The sequence below is a fragment of the Neophocaena asiaeorientalis genome, unplaced genomic scaffold (assembly GCF_003031525.2).
Source record: "Neophocaena asiaeorientalis asiaeorientalis breed wild unplaced genomic scaffold, Neophocaena_asiaeorientalis_V1.1 scaffold203, whole genome shotgun sequence".
Classification (NCBI taxonomy): domain Eukaryota; kingdom Metazoa; phylum Chordata; class Mammalia; order Artiodactyla; family Phocoenidae; genus Neophocaena; species Neophocaena asiaeorientalis.
In genome coordinates, this window is record NW_020172776.1 from 914,942 (window position 1) to 933,945 (window position 19,004).

General features: G+C 47.1%; 1 protein-coding gene across 5 annotated transcripts in view; it reads left to right on the forward strand.

The window, feature by feature from the left end:
• Window positions 1–19,004, forward strand: part of FYN (FYN proto-oncogene, Src family tyrosine kinase) — a 199,429-nt gene that overhangs the window by 170,064 nt on the left and 10,361 nt on the right. For all 5 annotated transcript variants that reach the window (XM_024740943.1, XM_024740942.1, XM_024740946.1 and 2 more), the window contains one exon: window positions 17,797–17,928. In XM_024740943.1, the coding sequence (XP_024596711.1) occupies window positions 17,797–17,928 (132 nt within the window). The remainder of the gene's footprint in view (window positions 1–17,796; window positions 17,929–19,004) is intronic.

Below are 19,004 nucleotides of genomic sequence, written 5' to 3' on the forward strand. Positions count from 1 at the left end.
CGGAGTGGATTACAGGGCAGTGCTTTCTACTAGAGGTTATCATGGCCACCTCTGTCATTCTTCTTCTTTCTTTCCTTCTTTTTTAATTCTTTCATTTCATGCCAATTCTTCCCTCCTTTTATCCTTCTCAGCAGTCTCAAGTGATGAGGAAAAACGCTAAACTAAGACCTTACCTCGCACAGATGCTGTCCAAAGGCTAAATTACAGGTCGGTCAGACAGCTCGGCTATTTGAATTTCCCCAGCACGTGGCAGTTCTTATCCTGGAGCCAACTGCCCACACAACAAGCAACACAAATGGCCAGATGGTGTACCATATCACTAATCAAAGGCTCACAGGGAGCTTTGATTGGCTCCACAGTCCAAAGAAGAATGTGGATGTGATCTTGAGTCAAGATGAGCTACGAGGGTCTGAAGTGCCCCCGGGTCTGAGACCTGGGCCTAAATGAGAGAGTTTACCCTGAGGCAAACCTGTGAGATCCCAGCTCAGTCCCAGCTCACGGACCCGGAAGGAGAGGAGAGCAGGTGAAGGTGACGAGACATGAATCTTTGATTTAGGAAGGGGTGGGAATGGAGTGGGTCATGTCAGCATCGTTCCGCGTGTGAGTGGAATTCTGGGGCTGGAGGGAGCAGTTCAGGATTTGTTTCTCCCCTTCTCCTGGGCTCTGGACTCCTGACTCTCTAGAATTGGTTAACAGCCTTGAACCATCAATAACTGAGAAGGTTGCAGGGCCAGAGCCCGAGCATGCTGGCAGGGATGCTGCTGACAGGGCTGGGTATTTAGTTCACGGGGTGAGATGCCCCAGGCTGTGGCCCTGGGTGATTGGAGCCCGGGGGCAGGCATGTCGGGAGCCCCTCGAGGCTGTGCCCCCACAGTGTGCTGCTGCTGTGAGGCAGGGCCCGCAGGGCCACCCTCAGCCCTGGCCATCCTGCTGTCCTCCCTGGAGAGCTGTCCTGACTGCCTTTCTGGTGGCTTCCTCACCTCCCCCATCACCTTCCCAGATGCTGTCCTGACGCCCTTCAAAGGGTCAGTTTCACACCCGTAATTTCCAAATAGAATCCTCCACCCTTCCCTCTTAAAATTCTTTTTTCTTCTCTCTTCCCTTTTACAAGTATCTTCCCATCCATGCCAAACACTGGAAGGAGATAAGTAAGAAGAAGTAAATGAACTGGAGAACTGAACTGGGGGGAAAAAAAAACAAAGACTGGGGCCCCGCGATTTTCAAGGAGAATAAAAGAAATGCTGCAATGGAGGAAAAAGAAGGAGCAGGGGCATTTATAGGATACCTACCCAGTGCCAGGCCCGAGCGGGAAAGATAGGAACAGGCTCAGAGGGGTTAAGTAACGTGTACAAAGTCACACAGCTAGTAAAAGGGCAGAGGCAGGATTTGAATCCAGGTATGGCTGGCCCTATCGCATCTGCCCTCTTAAGCTATGCTGACTGTCTCTCATCAAGACAGTGATTCAAAGAACAGAAAATAAAAATTGAGAAGGTTAGTCATAAGCGCCTTTTCCCCTTTATTTTATGGAAAGGGTTTTTAAGGGGCACCTTCTAAAGTGCATGTGTGAGGGAGTTGGAAGACTTTCATTTGCCAGCTCTGAGACAGCCCAGCTGTTTACAAAATGCCTCCCGAGGGTCTGCCCTGCCCGGGCCACTTGACGAGGCAGGAAGGGCCTGATGTGTAGCTGCTGGTGTGCTCTGCAGATGGCACGCGTGCTTCATGCTGAAGTTTCTGCAGGGGATTAGTCAGTTCCCCCAGACAGCTGCTCCACGTGCCTGAAGATATTTGCACATCAGGTTTTATGTTCCCCACAGGCCACAGCCGGGCCGCATCTTGATTATGGAAGTGTGGGCAGTGTTCAGAAGCGTGTGCCAATCACAGGTATTTTAGGACTGTGGGTGACCACTGTTTCTCAGCACAGTTGTGAGGTTCCCATGTGAGGCACATGGAAATGTCTGTCGCCCCCCTGAGTGGATGAGCTGGCATTTCCCTGGGCACCAGCAGAGCTGGAATTGGGACCTGGGTTTAACTGCGCCTCCCCCGTTCCTTTCCTCCTCCCTGCCCCACTGGACTGTAAGCAGCAGCCCCGTGTCGGGGAGAAGGTCAAGACCAGACCCAAAACCTAGCGGGGTGGTCCTTGGCCGACAGCATTCTGGAGGTCGCTAGAAGTCACTTGGTATCGTTCATTCTCTGTTACCTCTGCATGTCCCCCAGTGACAGCAGCTAGATCTTCTTTAGTCACAAACTCTTGTTACGTTCTGTCCAATCAGGATCTCTGAGCAATGACAAAATTAATTATCTGAGCGCCTTTCAAAGTGAAAGGGCTTTGCTAGGAGCTGCTGATAGAAGCCAAAGACTGCACGGGGGCAGGCAGCAAGCCTGGAGTAGAACCAGATTGGAAACCCAGCCCTACCATCCACCAGCTCTGGGGCCTTGGGCAAGTTACTTAACGTCTCCACACCTCAGCTCGCTTATCTGTAAAGTGCAAATATACTCTACCTGCTTTGTGCTTTAACTTTTGCAGAGATTAAGTGAAACAGCACATGTAAATTGTTTGGCGCAGTGCCCAGCACGTAGGGACTGGTAAACGAAAAGGACTTTTGTTGTCATATCCTGGACAAGACTAAGTTCTTGGGGGATAAACAGATGCGAAAATGGGCTGTAGACACATGGAAAGGCTCAAACACCATTCTGGAAAGGGAGAGAGGGATCAAAGGTAATTCCCTGGTGGTGACATGTGCGTAGTCACGAGGATCAAGTTGCCAACAACAGGAATGAGTGGGTTGGGAAGAAGGTCTTATTTTCAAAGAACGAGGGTGAATTTGGCTTGGGATCTGTAGAGCTTGAGGTGGTTGGAGCAGTATGTCCCAGCTTGGTGCCCAAGCCCAGAGAGGTCAGTCGGGGTGCCTTCCCCTGCTGCCACTGCCATGGGGCGTCACCTCCCAGCCCTCCCCGCCACGGCACCACCCTTCAGCTGACCGTGGCCTCTCACCCCCAAGCTGCCTGCACCCTCCCCTGAGGTCTGATCACAACCCCTCCAGCCATCAGTTCCTCCAGAGCTCACACAGACCATGGGAGAATTCTTGACACTTTCTTCATGAGTTTTCAGGAGGCTCCGTGCTGACTAGTGTTGATTTAAACATAACAAGCTCAGATAGACCTGGCTTATGTATCAGAGTGGCTTGCTTTCGTGGACATTTTTTTTTTATTGAGCCATAATATACATACAATAAAATGAATAAGTCTGAAGTGCACAACTCAGTGAACTTTTACATACGTATATGCCCCTGAAACCACCCACAGATGAAGATACAGGCACTGCCAGCCCCCTAAGGACCTCCTCATCCCCTTCAGCCAGTCACCACTCCACGTGGTAGCCACTGTTTCACCTCTATCACCAGAGATTCCTTTTTCCGGTAACTGAACTTCATATAAACAAATCATACAGTATTACTCTTTGGCGTCTAGTTTCTTTCTCATCAGGTAGGTGAGATTTATCCATGTTGCTGCACGTAACAGTAGTTCTTTCCTTTTCGTTGCTGAGTAGTAAGTAGTCCATTGTACAAATAGATCGTGTATCCATTCTACTGGTATTTCTAACTGAGGGTCTTTATGAATTTAGCTGCCGTGGTGGCGGTCATGTCCTCCTATCTCCTGGGTATGTTCCCTGCAGTGGAATTGTTGGTCTTAGGACAGGCCTATGCCACCCAGCAGGTTTTGTGGTCGTATCTTTAAAGATAGAATGCACAGTCACTGTGTTGTTTCCTGGCGGTGTACTTCCCTGTAGGCTGCTAAGGCAGCCTTCTGATGAGGCAGAGGAAGCTGTGGTTGGCAGTCAGGAAGCCCGAGTCTGAACGAGCTCCCACTTACAAGGTTGGTGTGTCCCCAGGCAAATCACTTAACCTTTTTCAGCCTCATTTTTTAGCATCTGTAAAATGGAGGTAATAAAAATAATAGCCTCACATAATGAGTGTGAGAATTAAATGGGCTCTCTATAAAAGTTGTTGGAGGGTTGTGACATATAAAAACCATTCTTATAACCTGAAGTTTTTGTGTTTGATGTAAATTTTCCTTGAAAGGGGTCTTTATTTTCTTACCTAAAAAAGATTTTTAAGGAAAAAACTATCAGTAATCAGTAAAGAAAAATCAATCTTGTAAGAGAAAAAGTATATTATTTCATTATTTTACAGCCAATTCTATTTATCTGGGCAGTCACCATTTCGTATTACCTACATGCCCAAGGGCCCCTCTGACCACACAGCTGGGAGCCGGTGGTCTGCTCACCATCTTCTCCAGCAGATTTGCCTTCTCTGTTGAGAACCGTCCCTGCCTCCTTGCCACTGTTGTTTTTAATCTTGTCAACTCGAAACACCCGATGGGCATTCTCAGCAGCGTCACTGATGGTTGTGCATGCGTCTGCACGCGCGCACACATGCACGCGCACACGTACCACCCCCTCTCCAGAGATGGCAGGGACTGGATTGGTTAAGAGCATGACCCATGAAATCAAACTATCTTGATGTGAACATCAGCATCACTGCTAATTAGCTGTGAGGCTTTGGAGGAGTTACTTAACCTCTCTAAGCCTTTATTTCCTCCTCTGAAAACAGGGATAATAATAGTTACCTTCATCAGAGAATTGTTGTATACTTCCCTGAGCATATACATAAAACACGTAGCACAAAGCAGATGCTGAGCTGAGAGTTGTATAATTTTAGTTAGTAGAGGTACCAATAGTAACATCACTACTGTTGATCCAGTGGCGTGATAGTACTACATGCGCGCTACCCCTCTCCCTGCTTCCTTCCTTCCTTCCTTGTCGCCCTCCTCTGTCTCTGTCTACACACACACACACCCCTCTTGGCCTTTCCTGACCCCCTCCATAGGGTCTCCCACATGAAGGACCTGCCTTTTAACCCTTTCCTCTCCTGATTTGAATCATCACAAAGACAGGAAGTTAGAGTTGCTCTGTATTTGGGGTTTTTTGTTTGTTTTAAGGTCTAAGTTAACGACAGGATCATTGTTGAGAAAGCAAATGTCAAGGCGATTTAATCTTTGGATCTTTGGAATGTATGTAAAAACAGGGGCATTTAGGACTTTGTATAAAACTTGCTGTAGGTTAAGGTTTGTGTATTAAATAAAAGAAAAACATATCTGTTCAAATGCTCCCAGTATTGAGGGTTTAAATTGAATAGATTATTATCTGGAGGAAAATTCACGTATAAATTTGACTGCAAAGAATTCATAATTGTTGTGGGTTTTATGTTAATTATTTCATGTTAAAATATTGTTACTGCATAAATTAACACATTCTTTCATGGAGAACATATTTTAGAAAGATTTGTTACTTTAATAATTCTTTGTGTATTAGAAATCCCAGATGCCTGTACTAATTAAATATAATCAGATTTTGGATTCAAAAAGCACAGTAGCCATTTAACACACAAACAAGCAGGCAGCTAGGTTGAGAAACACAGTCAGGAAGAAGTAGATCCCTGTTTCTTTCAAATTTTGAATTTCACAATTCAGAACTGTGAATTCAATTCCTGTCCTTCCTTTGTATTGCAGTGACTGGGGATTATCAGACTCAGAACGCCAGCTTTCCAGCTCAAGGGCTCCTGCAGAATTATTAATCAGCCTCTTCTGAGGCCCCTGTAATCCGGTGGCAGATCAAGGCTGATCTCGCCATGAGATGCCCTCCCTCTGCCCCCGTCGGCACATGCGTTTCTTGTTCTCTGTCAACAACAGCACTGCAGTTCCCACACACTGTGCTGTGACCTGAACAGCAAATGTCAGGGGAGGAGGGGAAGAAACCCTTTTAATTATTGAATTTAATCTAATTCTTCCCATGCTAGAGAAGCAAATCATCCTTTGACGAAAAGCAGACCCCTTTCCAGTGCAGCCATTGTTTTAAGCGCTGAGCAGGAAGCTCTTCTGTTTGAACTGACCACGCCGCCGCCCATGCCACAGTCAGGGCTGCTGGTCACGGGGGTGTCTGCTGAGAGCCCAGGGCTCCCCCGCAGAACGTCCTGCCCTCGGCCAGGTCCCAGCCCTCCTTCCTGCTGAGCTGAGGGCTGCATGCCTGAGCCGAGCCTGGTTCCAATCAAGCCTCCCAGATCCCGAGTTTGGTGCACTGCCGTCACAGGCAGAGAGGGCCTTCATTTGTATTCCACCGCGCACCCGGGCTTCCACCGGCTTTTCCGAGAGGGATGCTTTGTTTACATGCGCGGTCACAGCGGAGCCCCGGGGCCAGGTTAAGCGCAGGGGGGAGCGGGTCACACTGCTAAGGAGAGGCACGTGGGTGGTGCAGACCGTGTTATCCTCGGAGAAAGGACGTGTGGAAGCCAAATACTAAAAGGAAAAGAAAATTCACCCCTTCCTCCCCCACTCTTTCTTTTCAAATTAAAACTGTTTGCACGGAGGAGGTGGACTCATTCCCTCCATCCGCACAGTCCGGCTGCCCCCTGACTCTGCTCCTGGGGGCCGGGGGGGGTGGGGGACAGATGGGCCCGCTGTAAGCCCTGGTCACTGAGAGCCCGCTTGTCTGAATACCTTTCCCCTTTCTCTGAACTGGGCGGTCACGTTTTGTATTCCGTGTGGGTCTCTCCTTTGTGCTGCCTTGAGCAAAGCAATTGGGCATTTGTTTCTGAACGGTCAGAGCAAGTCCTTGGTCTGTGCACCCATGTTTCTTAGTAATCATCAAGAAGGAAGCAGATGGTCACCCTCTGTGATTTTAAAGTGTGTAAATAGGAGCTACATACTGCCAGCAAACATCAAAAATGTCACTTGGCTTCCTTGTCTTGCCTTGCTGGCAGAAGGAACTCCTGCGTTTGCATCACCCTGATAATCAGGGGCAGACAGTGTGAGTGAAAACTGTCCCATGTTTTGAAGAAGACTGCACAGCAGCATGGGGCTGGTCTCCCCACGGGAGAGGCACGGGCGGGGGGGCCAGGGGAGTGGTGTGGAAAAGCAACCCAAAGTGGTTATTGTCTTCTGTACATCGTCTCTTCCTTCCATTCCTTCGTGACTCCCAACCAGACCCTCAGTATGACCATCAGCTGTTCCCAAGCAGTATCTCCAACCCCAGTGCTTTTCCTTGCTGCCTAGCAGACTTTGTGACACGATGTCAGACTGACCCAGGCCCAGTGCCCCTCCTGGGGGTGACTGGATTCTTGAGGTGATTTCTGTGTTGCGCTAAACCCCAGACATCCGTTTTTTACTTAGCTCTGAATTCTCACCACCCTGAACAGCAGCATACAGATGGTTCCAGAGCCCTACATGCAGCTTTCTTACCTTTTGTTCTGGATAAAAGATCACAAGTGTGGTGTCCATCGTACTCAGGCTATGAATCAGAGTTTTTGTTCTGCTTTTGCTGAAGGATAATTGGAATTATTCAGCACTTTGGTGTTTTAGAACAGCAAGCAGGGCTCCTCCTTTCCTCAGTTCCACCCAAGATAGCAACTTCCACAAGTACCCCCATACACACACACACACACAGTTGGCACTTCAGACAAAGTCTTTTTTTTTTTACTTTTTTCTTTTTGGCCATACTGTGCAGCATGCGGGACCTTAGTTCCCCAACCAGGGATCGAACCCATGCCCCCTGCAGTGGAAGCACAGAGTCTTAACCACTGGACCGCCAGGGAAGTCCCAGGCAAAGTCTTCCTGATGAGTCTTAGATCTCCTTCCTGAGAGCACAGGGACCAAACACCCATGATTTCAGGAGATGCTAGTTAATTTCATTCTTTACTTTTGTGTTGCAAGTGAGAGTTATCCTGGGTTGTCATTGGTCACCATTGGGGAGGAGGGTGATGGGGAAAGGCAAGCAGCCCAAGCTCCTCCCCTCACCTTCTGGCTCCCCCATAGAGTTGTAGAAGAAATGTCACAGCCTGCTTTCTGTTCTCCTCCATGTAAGGCACTTCTGCCCCTCCACAGTTTACCTGCCTGCCTGTCCTTCCTCAACTGCAAGACTCCAGGACCAGTGCCTTGCCTCCAGCCTCATCCCCCATTCTCCCGGGTGCTGGGTTTGCTCCCCTCTGTCCTCTAGTTGTCCTGATTAGGCTTTTAATACCCGCTGATGGACCATCTACTCCTTCCTGTCTGGTCCTCGATTTGGGGCTCCCCTTGGGACTTGGCTTATCCCTCTCAGCCTGAATATTCCTACCGCGAATTCAGCCACACTAGACTTGGGATCCATGCCTGGCTAGTCAACCCTCGTGTTTGCAGCGTGTTCAGGCCCTGCCTCTGGTCCTGGGTTCTTGTCTTCCTTAGCCGAACGTGGTCCTCCTCCACCCACATCCCCAGGGGGGACAGCACTCCTCCCTACTCCCCACCTCCTTCCTTCTCAGACTGCCCGCTCGTTATGCATTTCAGATGGAATATCATCTCCATTGTACCATTTACTTTTCGTTTATTTTTTTTTTAAACGTGGTGCTAAAACCTTATGAACCTAAAGTAGAAATTGCAACAGAATGTGTCACCAGGAATAACTGGAAAACACACAGTTGTATTACTCCAGACATGTTTGGGAAATTCCAAAGTCATTCCTTTGGCCTAGTGTGAAAATTCTGAGTTTTGCTTTGCCAAGTTTTATTGGGTTTGAAATCATTGTTTTGTTTGAACAACCACAAAGTTCCAGGTCAGATCAGCTTTACCTCCTTCACAGGATATCCTGCCCTAGTCCTGCCTTGTCACCCCTCCTTTCCCCCCCCCCACCCCGCACCAATATAATCAGCTTCCTGTTATTGGCATAGTTCATGGTTTCTTTTATTCTCCAGGATAACTTTAAAGTTGAAGTACTTCACATTATTTAATCCTGGACGTAATAATTTGCAGAGTTTGAGGCTTCATAGCTAAAGAGCGTTCTGGATGGATCTTTGGTTCAGAAAAACAGTGTCTGTTGTTGATATTAATGCCTTTCCTCCTTGCAGATGCTATGAGGGCACCACTTGCATTCTCTGTAGGGAGGACTTGGCAGCTTTTATGCTCTGCTGGCTTTGCCTTCTCCACCTTGGCCCAGGTTTTAGCCATAGGGGATATTTTCAGGGCTGTGGAATTGGCCTGGTCACCATGGAAAAAAGAGAGAGAGAGAAAGGCTTGACAGTCCAGGAATCCAGGAAGAGCCAGTGATGTGAGCTACACAACCCCCACCCCAGGCCTCTCCTGGCCCCTTCCTGGAGCCCCAGGAAGAACTGAGGGTCACATTGCAGCGTTCTCATGTGGCCGCCTCTACCCAAGCCCCCAGTCCCTGGGTACTTCCTCTTTCCCCTCTCTCCTGAGTCCTCTTGTTCCTAAAGCCAGCACCACAATTTAAGCTTTCTGTTGGGTTTGCCTGTGAGCTCTGTCCCACAGCTGCCTGGAATGTCCTAGGGCAGGAGGTGACTCCCACTGTGCTGGGGACTCACTGGATGCTGAGTAAGTTTTCAGTGATTGGCTGCTGAGTGTATTGGGTTTTCCTCATCCTCCTTCCCTCCCTTGAAGTTTGGAGAGCTTTGGCTGGCCTGATGCAACTCAGTGCCTTTGCACTAAGATCCAAATAAAATAATAGGTGGCATTTATTTAGGTATAATGAGGCTCCAGGTACTGTGCCGAGCCCTTTAAATTATTTATAATTCTCATCACAACCTCATGAGGTTATCAGCATCCCCAGTTTACAGACAAGGAGACTGAGACTGAGGGGGCTTTTAAATGGTCACCCAACAAAGCCAGTGTGTGTACCCAGGTCTGCCTGCTGCTGGAGCCCCTCTCCTAGATGACTGCCCTGGCCTTCCACAAATGGCCACGCCAGCCCAGCCCACAATTTGACGTCTTTGCATTGTCACAAAGAATATTCGCTCCCCGTTTCCTGGCTGACTTCCACACACTTGGTCCAGGAGGCAGACCTGAGAGTGAAAGGCTCTGCAGCCTTCATTCGAGCATTTGAAATGCTGCTGCCATAGCCTTAATGCACCAAGATGCATAAAGTACTGTAAGTAACTGAATCAAGTGAGAACTGTTTCTGTTTAAGGCAGAAGAAAGCAGATTGCCTGGCCCCTGGAGATAAAGGACCTTCATTAACTTGATTGGGACCTGGGGGTTGGGATGCGCCGTGCTGACCTAATGAAGTTAGCTGGTCACCCTGTTTTCACTTAAAAACAAAGCCTTCGGTTAGACCGTCCTGGAGTGTGGTCAGAAGGATTTTCTTCCTGTAACTGTAAGGGTGAAAATAATTATTTGTTCCACAGCTGCATTGTGTCACTCTCTTCTTTGTTCCGTTTGATTAAATTTGTGTAAAGGAAGAGAATCTCTGTGGCCATCAGTGTTGAATAAATTGCTGGGTTGACCCTTTAGCCAATTAAAACATTTACTGAGCAGTTGCTGTTTAACCAGCCTTAGGCAAGGTACTGTGGAGAAGATCAGTATAAAACATGGTCTCCAACGGCAAAGGATTTACATTCTATTTAAGGAAAGACGAAATGACTAGTAGAGAGACGTGTTGGAAACACGGGCGTGGCAGTAGTGGTTGAGTGTTTGGGGTCTGGAGCCAGACTCCCTTGACTCAAATTCCAGTTCCACCATTTACATGCATCCTCTGGCATATCGTTTTACCTCTGTTCAGTTTTCTCATCTGTAGAACACGACCGTTATTGGTATCTGCCTCATATGTGTAAAGCACTTAGCATGACGCCTGACACTTAGCAAGCACTCAATACATGTTTAGCTATTGTGGGAGCTACTATTGTCAAGCATTAAACTGTTGTTTATAGCACTGATTCCCAAGAGCACTGGTGAGAACGATGAAGGCTGGAGTAGTCGCAGGTGACTTGATGAGGCAGGTGGGACTTGAGCTGAGCAGGCTTTAGCTAAGCAGGCGGGGCAGAGATGACATTTAGGGTATGTTAATGTAGAAGAGGCAAGTTCATGGTTATGCGGAGTGCAGGGTACAGGTTACGGGAAAGCAAACTAGGCTAGAGTAACTGTGTGTTTGGGGCAGCAAGAACCAAAGCTGAATAGATACGTGGGTCCTAGAAAACTGGGTGGGGGATTCTGGCTTAATGCAGTAGGGAACGCACTGTATGGTTGCCGGGGAGGCAGGTGTGGACGTTAGGAAGCTGAGGTTTAAAAGGATTAATTGGGAAGACAATGAGCTGAAGGCAGGGCACCATGGCTGGAGGACCAGAGGGATGAGGTCCCAAATCAGGTTTTGGCAGAGAACTTAAACAGGAAAGGGAAAGTTTGAGAGACTCGTCAGAGAGGCAAACAAGAGGCCTTGTTGATGGATTGGATATTGGGTTTTAGGAGAGGGAGAAGTCCCAACCAGCTTTCAGGTTTTTCACCTTGAAGCCTGGTAGAGTAGGAATCTGACCCCCAGAACAGGGATAGTAGAAAGGAACTCCATTTGCATCCTAGAATATTAAAGTGAGAATCAACTTAGTCAGTCATGTAGTCAAATTTTCCACCTACAAGAATTTCTTTTATAACAGACTGTCTTATTCATAGTAAAATGATTTAATGAAAAATGAATTTAGATTTGTAGTTGCCACCTTTGAGATAAAGGCAGGACATCCTAGAGGCTTTGTCCCTTAGACGTTTGCAAATTGAGAACCAAGACTTCAGATGAAAGACAGAGTCTGTCCAGTGTTTCCCGCCCAGTTCACACAGAGATGCCGGGCAGGGTTAGTCAGGAGAGCGGGCATGTTCCTCCAGGGAATCAGCAGAGAGAAGGGTCTACAGCACTTAGGCCTCTAAACACACTTGGAATTAGTGAGAGGGAGACTGAGGAAAAGCCTACAGCAGAGACAAGAGAAATGCCTAGAAAGAAAGGAAAAGCGTCAGGGAAGAATAAACTCAGAAAAGATCATTCATTTCTCGTAGAAATGTTTGAGCTTTACAAAGTGTTGGAGTATGCTAAGTAAGTTTCACTCCTTTGTTTCTGAGATGATTTGTACTACCCAAATGTGAAAAGTGTGCTAAACAGCACAAATGTGACTAGAGCCACAAGTTAAATAAACATGATGACAGAAGTGACAATAGGCACATCATCTACCCCAGGGGCCCCCAACCCCCAGACCGGTATCAGTCTGCGGCCTGTTAGGAACCGGACCGCACAGCAGGAGGTGAGCAGCGGGCAAGCGAGCGAGAGCGAAGCTTCATCTGCCGCTCCCCCATCGCTGGCGTTGCTGCCTGAACCATCCCCCCTCCCCCACCCCAATCCGTGGAAAAATTGTCTTCCGCGAAACTGGTCCCTGGTGCCGAAAATGTTGGGGACCGCTGATCTACCTAATTGCTAATAGACACCCAGAGGCCTTGAAAGGTCATGATGTTTTTCAAGAGTTTTGAAAAGTCAAAATGCTTTTCACGTTCTGGCTCATCACAGATCATTCTCTAGGTAATAATGCGTTATTTCCATGTTTTAAAGACAAGGAGAGGGTGAGGTAGAGGATGCTCACAGGCCCCAGTGGCTCCCCACCACACCCAGGTGGGATCCGGAGTCCTTAGTGTGACTTGAAGAACCCACAAAATCTGTGCTTGTAGCCCATTTTATTCTTCTTTATAGCACTTGTCGCTGTCTGACATATATAATGGCCATTCGTTTATTTTATCTCCTTCCCAAGCTAGCCTGCAGGCCCCCTGAGAGCAGGAGGTTGCATTCGCTATGGTAGCCCCAGCACTAAGGACCACGCCAGGCACATAGGAAACTCCAGAAATACTTACGGTAGGAAGAGAGAGAACAAGACCAGTCCAGCAGGGGTGGGATCTTCTGTTGTCTTGTGGACAAACTTTGATAACTGAATAAATCCACAGCTTTCTCCTTTCTCTTACTTAAAACATGGATGGTTGTTAACCTTACTCTAAGGAAGACCAGTGAGGTGGAATGATTGCTATCCAGTCACCTGCTTCCATCCCAGTCTGTTAAAAAAAAAAAAGGATTTTCCACTTTGTTTGGCTGTGAATGCTCCAAGGCCTCTAGCCACCTTGTCTTTCTGCGGCTCTTACCCCCCAGCTTCAGCCCCAGGCCCCTCAGAGAGCCAAGTCCAGGATTCCCACCACCTCAGACAGGTTCACTCAGACCCAAAGGGGTTCTGAACACCCTTCATCTGGCACTAAAATCAGGGTTTTTCCAGGTGTTTTTAAGTTTCATTAGTGTGTGACAGATGCTTTTCTACTGTAGTTGACAGTTGTCAAACACGTAAAAGCGCATCCAGATGGTTATAGACAGCGACACTGGTCACTGAGGACAAGGCGAGGACTCGCCAGAGAGCAGGGAACTGATAATAAGCCCCATAAGGAACCGAGGTTGTTCAGCCTGGAAGGGAAGGCCCGGTGGCCTACCAGTGTCCAGTCACTCATTCATTCAGCACCCCCTTACCTAGTGCCTTTTGTGCATGAGGCACTGGGCTCAATACTGGAGACATGGTGGCCATCCAGAAAGACACGTGCCGGCCCCCGAGGACGGTATCTATGGAGAAAAACGCACTTCTGACAGCTCACACGCTTACTGCACTTAAATGGTAACAGCCGCAAAGAACCAGACACTCTGGCAGTGCAGAGCTAGGGAAACTGCCCCAGTCTTAGTGCCCGGGCCAGGGTTCCCATGCCAGAAGCACTTAGGCCAGGAACAAAGGAGAGCAGGAGTCAACCATGGGGCAGGAGTAGGGTGGGACTTGCGGCAAAGCCAACAGCCTGCCTGGAGGCCCTGCAGCAGGAAGGACGGTCAGAGGAGGTCATGGGGCCAGTGAGGCAACAGAGGAGGTGAGGCTCCGGATAACAGGAGGAGGCTGGGGAGTGGGAAGGAGGGACCAGAGTGTGCATGTGGGCCCAAGTGGAAGGCAGTGCAGGAAGGAGGCAGGTGGCAGGGAGCAAGTGAGGACTGGAGTGCAGGTAGTGAGGATGAAGGGGGACAGACACCTTCAAGGGTGTGAAGTAGGCTCAATGTAGACGACGCTAAAGCAGCAGAGGCCAAAGATGACTCCATGAAGATCTGTCGAGCTCGTCTAGGTAGGCTCCGTGCTGCTTACCTGAGTGCACGGTGGAGAACCAGTAGACACGGCATCCAGAAGGAAGATTCTCAGCATTCTGGTGTCCTCACTTAGGCAGCTTCCAAGGCAGCAAGCACTGAAAAAGCAGCAGAATCGTGGGGAGGATACATTGTGGATATTGTGTTTGAGAGGCCCTGTGAGGTCCCAGTGGAGGCTCTGAGGAGGGAATTGGTTTTACGGGTCAGGAACTCAGGAGGGGAGGTCCTATCAGATAATACGGATGCAGGCGTCACTGGAGTCAGGGTAGTCGTTGAAGCCGCGGGAGTAGAATCTCCCTGTTGGTCACAACGCTGATGCCCACTCGTTTCACATCTCCGGAGACTTTAGAGAAGCAGGCGTGAGGTATCTATAAGAAATGATTATTTAAAACACTGCTATGTTTACTGGACACAGAAAATGATTTAGCCTGAGGCTAGCTGGTCCTGTTGCTATTCTGGGAGGTAAATGACCAAAGTACAAAGATATTCTACCTGTAGCGTGGTTCCGGGACCTGGGCCCCAATGACAGCACCAAGTCAGGCTTTCAGCAATGAGTTAACCTTGGGAAGTTGGTAAAATCTGCAGACACTGCCTGGAAAACATCGGTGGAAAAGGTGCTTTCAAGTCCATACATAAATCCATATAGATTATGTGTGGCCTTTGTCTGTTGGCTTAACAGAATCCTAAACTGTTTAATTCAGTAAGAAATAAAAACTAGAGTGATGATAATTTCCGTATTTTTTAGTTCACCTAAACATTGAACGAGCACACTAAGAGTTTCCAGGTCCTTCATAGCCTGTGGTATCAGTGGCACAGATCATCATACCTGCATCGGCTGCTGTTACTTCCTCCAGTGAAGTACAGAGGAGAGGAAATTGTTTTGGCATCTAATCCTGTTCCCAAACAAGAGAATTTCAGGAAGAGCAAATCAGCTAGTTACATGACAACACCAAGTTCATTGTGGTGTAGGTGTCCTGACATTGTCCCCTTTTTTCTACAAATCCATACCAATTAGAAGACAACTTTGATCCTGGCTTTATGCCTACTGTGATATCTATGAAATATCTGTGAAATCTGAGGGAGGAGAACTTTATTTTGAGGGAAAAGGCAATGTTTACACCTAGGAGGTCCTTCCTTCCAGGCTTCTGAGGTTTCCTAACTTTACCCAAGGAGAGAGCCCATCCAGCCCCCAGCAGGGTGGTATCCTTGGCAACCTTAGGGATGCTGTTCTCAGAGACTGGGATTTGCAGTGTGCAACCGCATGGCCATTTGCAGAGACCCCTGTGCAAGCCCCAGGTGAACTCTCCCTGATGTGGAGCTGCATCTGTACCCTCAGGAGGGGGGAAATGAAAATGAGGGGAAATTGAGGTACTGAGATGAGTAGAAGAGTGAGCATTGATTAGTTCTTCTCAGTTGAAACCTCACTTAATCACTAACAGCTTATCAGTGCTTTAATTTAACATTTTGTCTTCCTTGAAACTGTGAGTTATCTTTAGAGAACCTTCTTTTGTCAACAGTGGCTGCTATTTTGGGCCCAAAACAAAGTAGGAGAAATCAGACAAAGACATTCTTCATTTTTTCCCCTCCGAAATGTATTAGGTATAAATACATTGCTTATCTTAGAAAGAAAACTAATGCAAAATAAACTTACGTAAGTACACTCCTGCTCGCAAGTCAAAGCACATATCTACAAATGATTTCCTATCAGAGATCCATTACAACCTTTGTTTCAACTTATATTTTGAAGGTTTATATATTATAGCTCTTGCTGTAGACGATACAATGAGAAGATAATAAAGCAGACTAGCACAACTGACTGATATATTGATAATTGCTTTTTTTTAATCTGAAATTATGAAATCTCTCAGAAAATCCAAAATGACTTTATCCCAATTTTAAACAGTTTACTTTCAGCACTCACATCTTGAGCAACGTGGAGTGATTCCAAGAAGGGAAGAAAGGCTTTTTTTGCTTGTCATTTTATTTGCAGGATTTGTGTCTGCACAGTGGAGAAAACTGTTCTGTTTGCTTCGGAGACAGACATAGATTTCCAAGCCATTTGGCTCAAGAGATGGTTTAAATAGGAATGAATTTAATATACCTTTAATTCTCTGAAATAAGAGAATTCCAGCTGAGGTTTGGTCCAGGGCAAAGTTGGCTCTCGACACTGAAGAAAATCTATCACATTAATCCCAGAGGCTCAGAGTCCAAAGCTGCGTGAACAGAATGCTGGAGGATAGGAAGTGTGAGAAGAATGCTTTGAAAGAAACTTTAAAAACAAAATGACTGTTCAGAGAATACCAGACCTTGCAACACTTAAGCAAAGATATAAGTAATTATGCTTGAGAAACATAGCTAATTAAAAATAACTCGATGCGTAAAAGGAAGAAAAACTATAGAATAACTTCTCTGTTCCAGTGTTAATGTGAGATGCAATGGAATAAAATAGTAGGATTTTTTTTTAATTTCATTTCACGGGCATAGAAGAGATGGAGAGGAAAATTATATTGCCAGAAAATGCCAGGGTAGATTTGCTGAAGATGTTATCATGTACTGTATTTAAAACAAAAATCTAATTGCTGTAATTTATCCTAACCTCTGGTTATTAAAACACTGCTAATTCAAAGATTTTAATCATTTGCCAGTTTTACACATAATGGCTTTTCATAGAAGATACTGTGAAAATTTCTCATTTTGTCAGCCTTTGTATGATTTTTTTTTAGGAGTTCCTAAGTAAAACTAACATGCTTTAAACATATAATTTTGTTTACATCACTAATAAAAATTGCCTGCTTAGTTTGTTCAGTGAAATATCTGAAACTGCTTTATCATTGCTGAGCCTAATGTGTGAGAGTGCAGGCTGCTGAATCAATTTTAATTCCCCGTATCTACATCTCGCTTCAGAAGAAGCAGGGTGGACCCCACCCTTCCTTTTTGATTAGAGAAAGGATTCTTTTAATCGGAGACATTTGAAAGAAAAGATTCTACTCACTTTGGCACAAAGTTTGCTTCTTGGTCTTGAGAAATCAGACTCATAAGATAGTCACTGAGATAAAACCACTGTTTAAAAACAAACATTAGATAGTACCCTGTCTGGCTGGTGGGAGAAAGGTAGGGAGGTAAGCAAGGGATCATACAGTGCAGAAGAAAAACCTATCCCAGAATTAAAGGTGGCCACTATCAGGGGAAAGGGTGGAAGGAAGAAAGAGAGTGTACAGGGGAAGTAGACAGAGGCAAAGTCATTTCTCTGCTGTAGATGTAGGAGGCGTTGGGGAAATACAGTCCATCTCAGCATAACACCAGGGCAGCAGTGAATTGTCTCCACCCTGGGAGAAGCGTGGTGGCTTGATCTGGTTTTTATGTACCTCAGTAAGAGCAGACTATGGTCTTACATACTAAAGGATTCTTGAGAGTAGCAGTGTGATTTAATTCTATGTGTATTTATTAAAATATAACTTTATTTGAAAGCAAAAGAAAAAATATATAGTTTCCTAAATCACAAGTTAGCGCTACCTCCAGACCAAACCTATGTCTTTCAATAGGTTTGTAGATTCAAGTTCTAAAGGCCAGAACTTTAAGCGGCCTTCAAGCCCAGCCCTTTGATGGGACTTGCTTAAGGTCGCAGAGCCAGAAGCAGACCCCACAGCTGCTCAGTCCTAGTCTGTGTCCTGTCTCCCCTGCTTCCCATCCTCTTCTCTGAACCTGATCCCAGGAAAGCACTTCCACTTGCTCTTCCTTCCCAGCCCCACACCCAGCGCCATGCTCTCTGCCTGACAAGTAACCGGGTGTTCTTCCCGCAGGTGCAAAGTTCCCCATTAAGTGGACAGCCCCCGAAGCAGCCCTGTATGGGAGGTTCACAATCAAGTCTGACGTGTGGTCTTTTGGAATCTTACTTACAGAGCTGGTCACCAAAGGAAGAGTTCCGTACCCAGGTAAGGGCAGGGCACAGCAGAAATGGGCCTGGGTGGATGCTCTCCCAGCACCATTTGGGGAATCTCCCAGCACCATTTGGGGAACCTTCACCCTGTTTGCCTTCTAATCCCCATCCTCAGCTTTCTGCCAAGCGTGAGTTTGAAGCACATGGACAGGTATTTAGCCAGAGAAAAGCAGAAGTGGGAGCCCCCGTGGTAGGTAGACAAGCAGCCACCGTGAACCGTGTGCCAGGATTAATGCAATTAGTAGCTGGTGAATGCTTCAGCCCGCCCCAGTTCATGGGTTCTCTCCTCTCTCAGTAAGAGTGTGGGTCCCTGGCTCCCAGGGCAGAAGTGTCACTGGCAGAACCTCTGCCCACATGGAGTTTGCAGACACTTCTGGGAAAGAGGAGAAAAGCCCTCACTGCTTTCTGATTACTCTGTAGCACTGACCCAGGGAGTGAACCTGGCAGGAAGATGTCAGGACCTGCCCTCTCTGCAGGCCCCGCTCCAGATGGCCAGAGACAACAGAGGCACATGGGAAACGCAATTTAGAAGCCACTCACTGCACGTTTCTTGGTTTTGTTTTTTGTGGGGTTTTTTGTTTGGTTGGGTTTTTTTTGGCGGGGGGTGGGGGGGTTGGCCATGCCGTGCGCCTTGCAGGATCTCAATTCCCAGACCAGGAATTGAACCCGGCCCACTGTACTGAAAGCCCAGAATCCTAACCACTAGGCCACCAGGGAACTCCCTCACTGCACGTTTCTGAACAGTTAAAATATGCTCTACAAAAGCAAGTATAGTGTAAAGACATTGGAGATTCTTAAGCCCTGGAATTTTTCTGGATTATCAGAGTCATGCTCTCTAAAGAAACCACGGGTTTTAGGTTATTCTCGCTTGAATTCATTAATTTAGACAGATGGTGACATAAAGGATAATCGTGCCATTTTACCTCCACGCTTTAGTGGTTATAGCGCAGGGACGATCTGCTTTCTGAAATGTTAAGGACCTATTTTTCAGTTACTGTTGAGTGCAGAAAGAACCTAGCTCCCCATCATTTCCTGCCTAAGAAAGGAGCTTTTAAAAATAAAAAAGCAGCC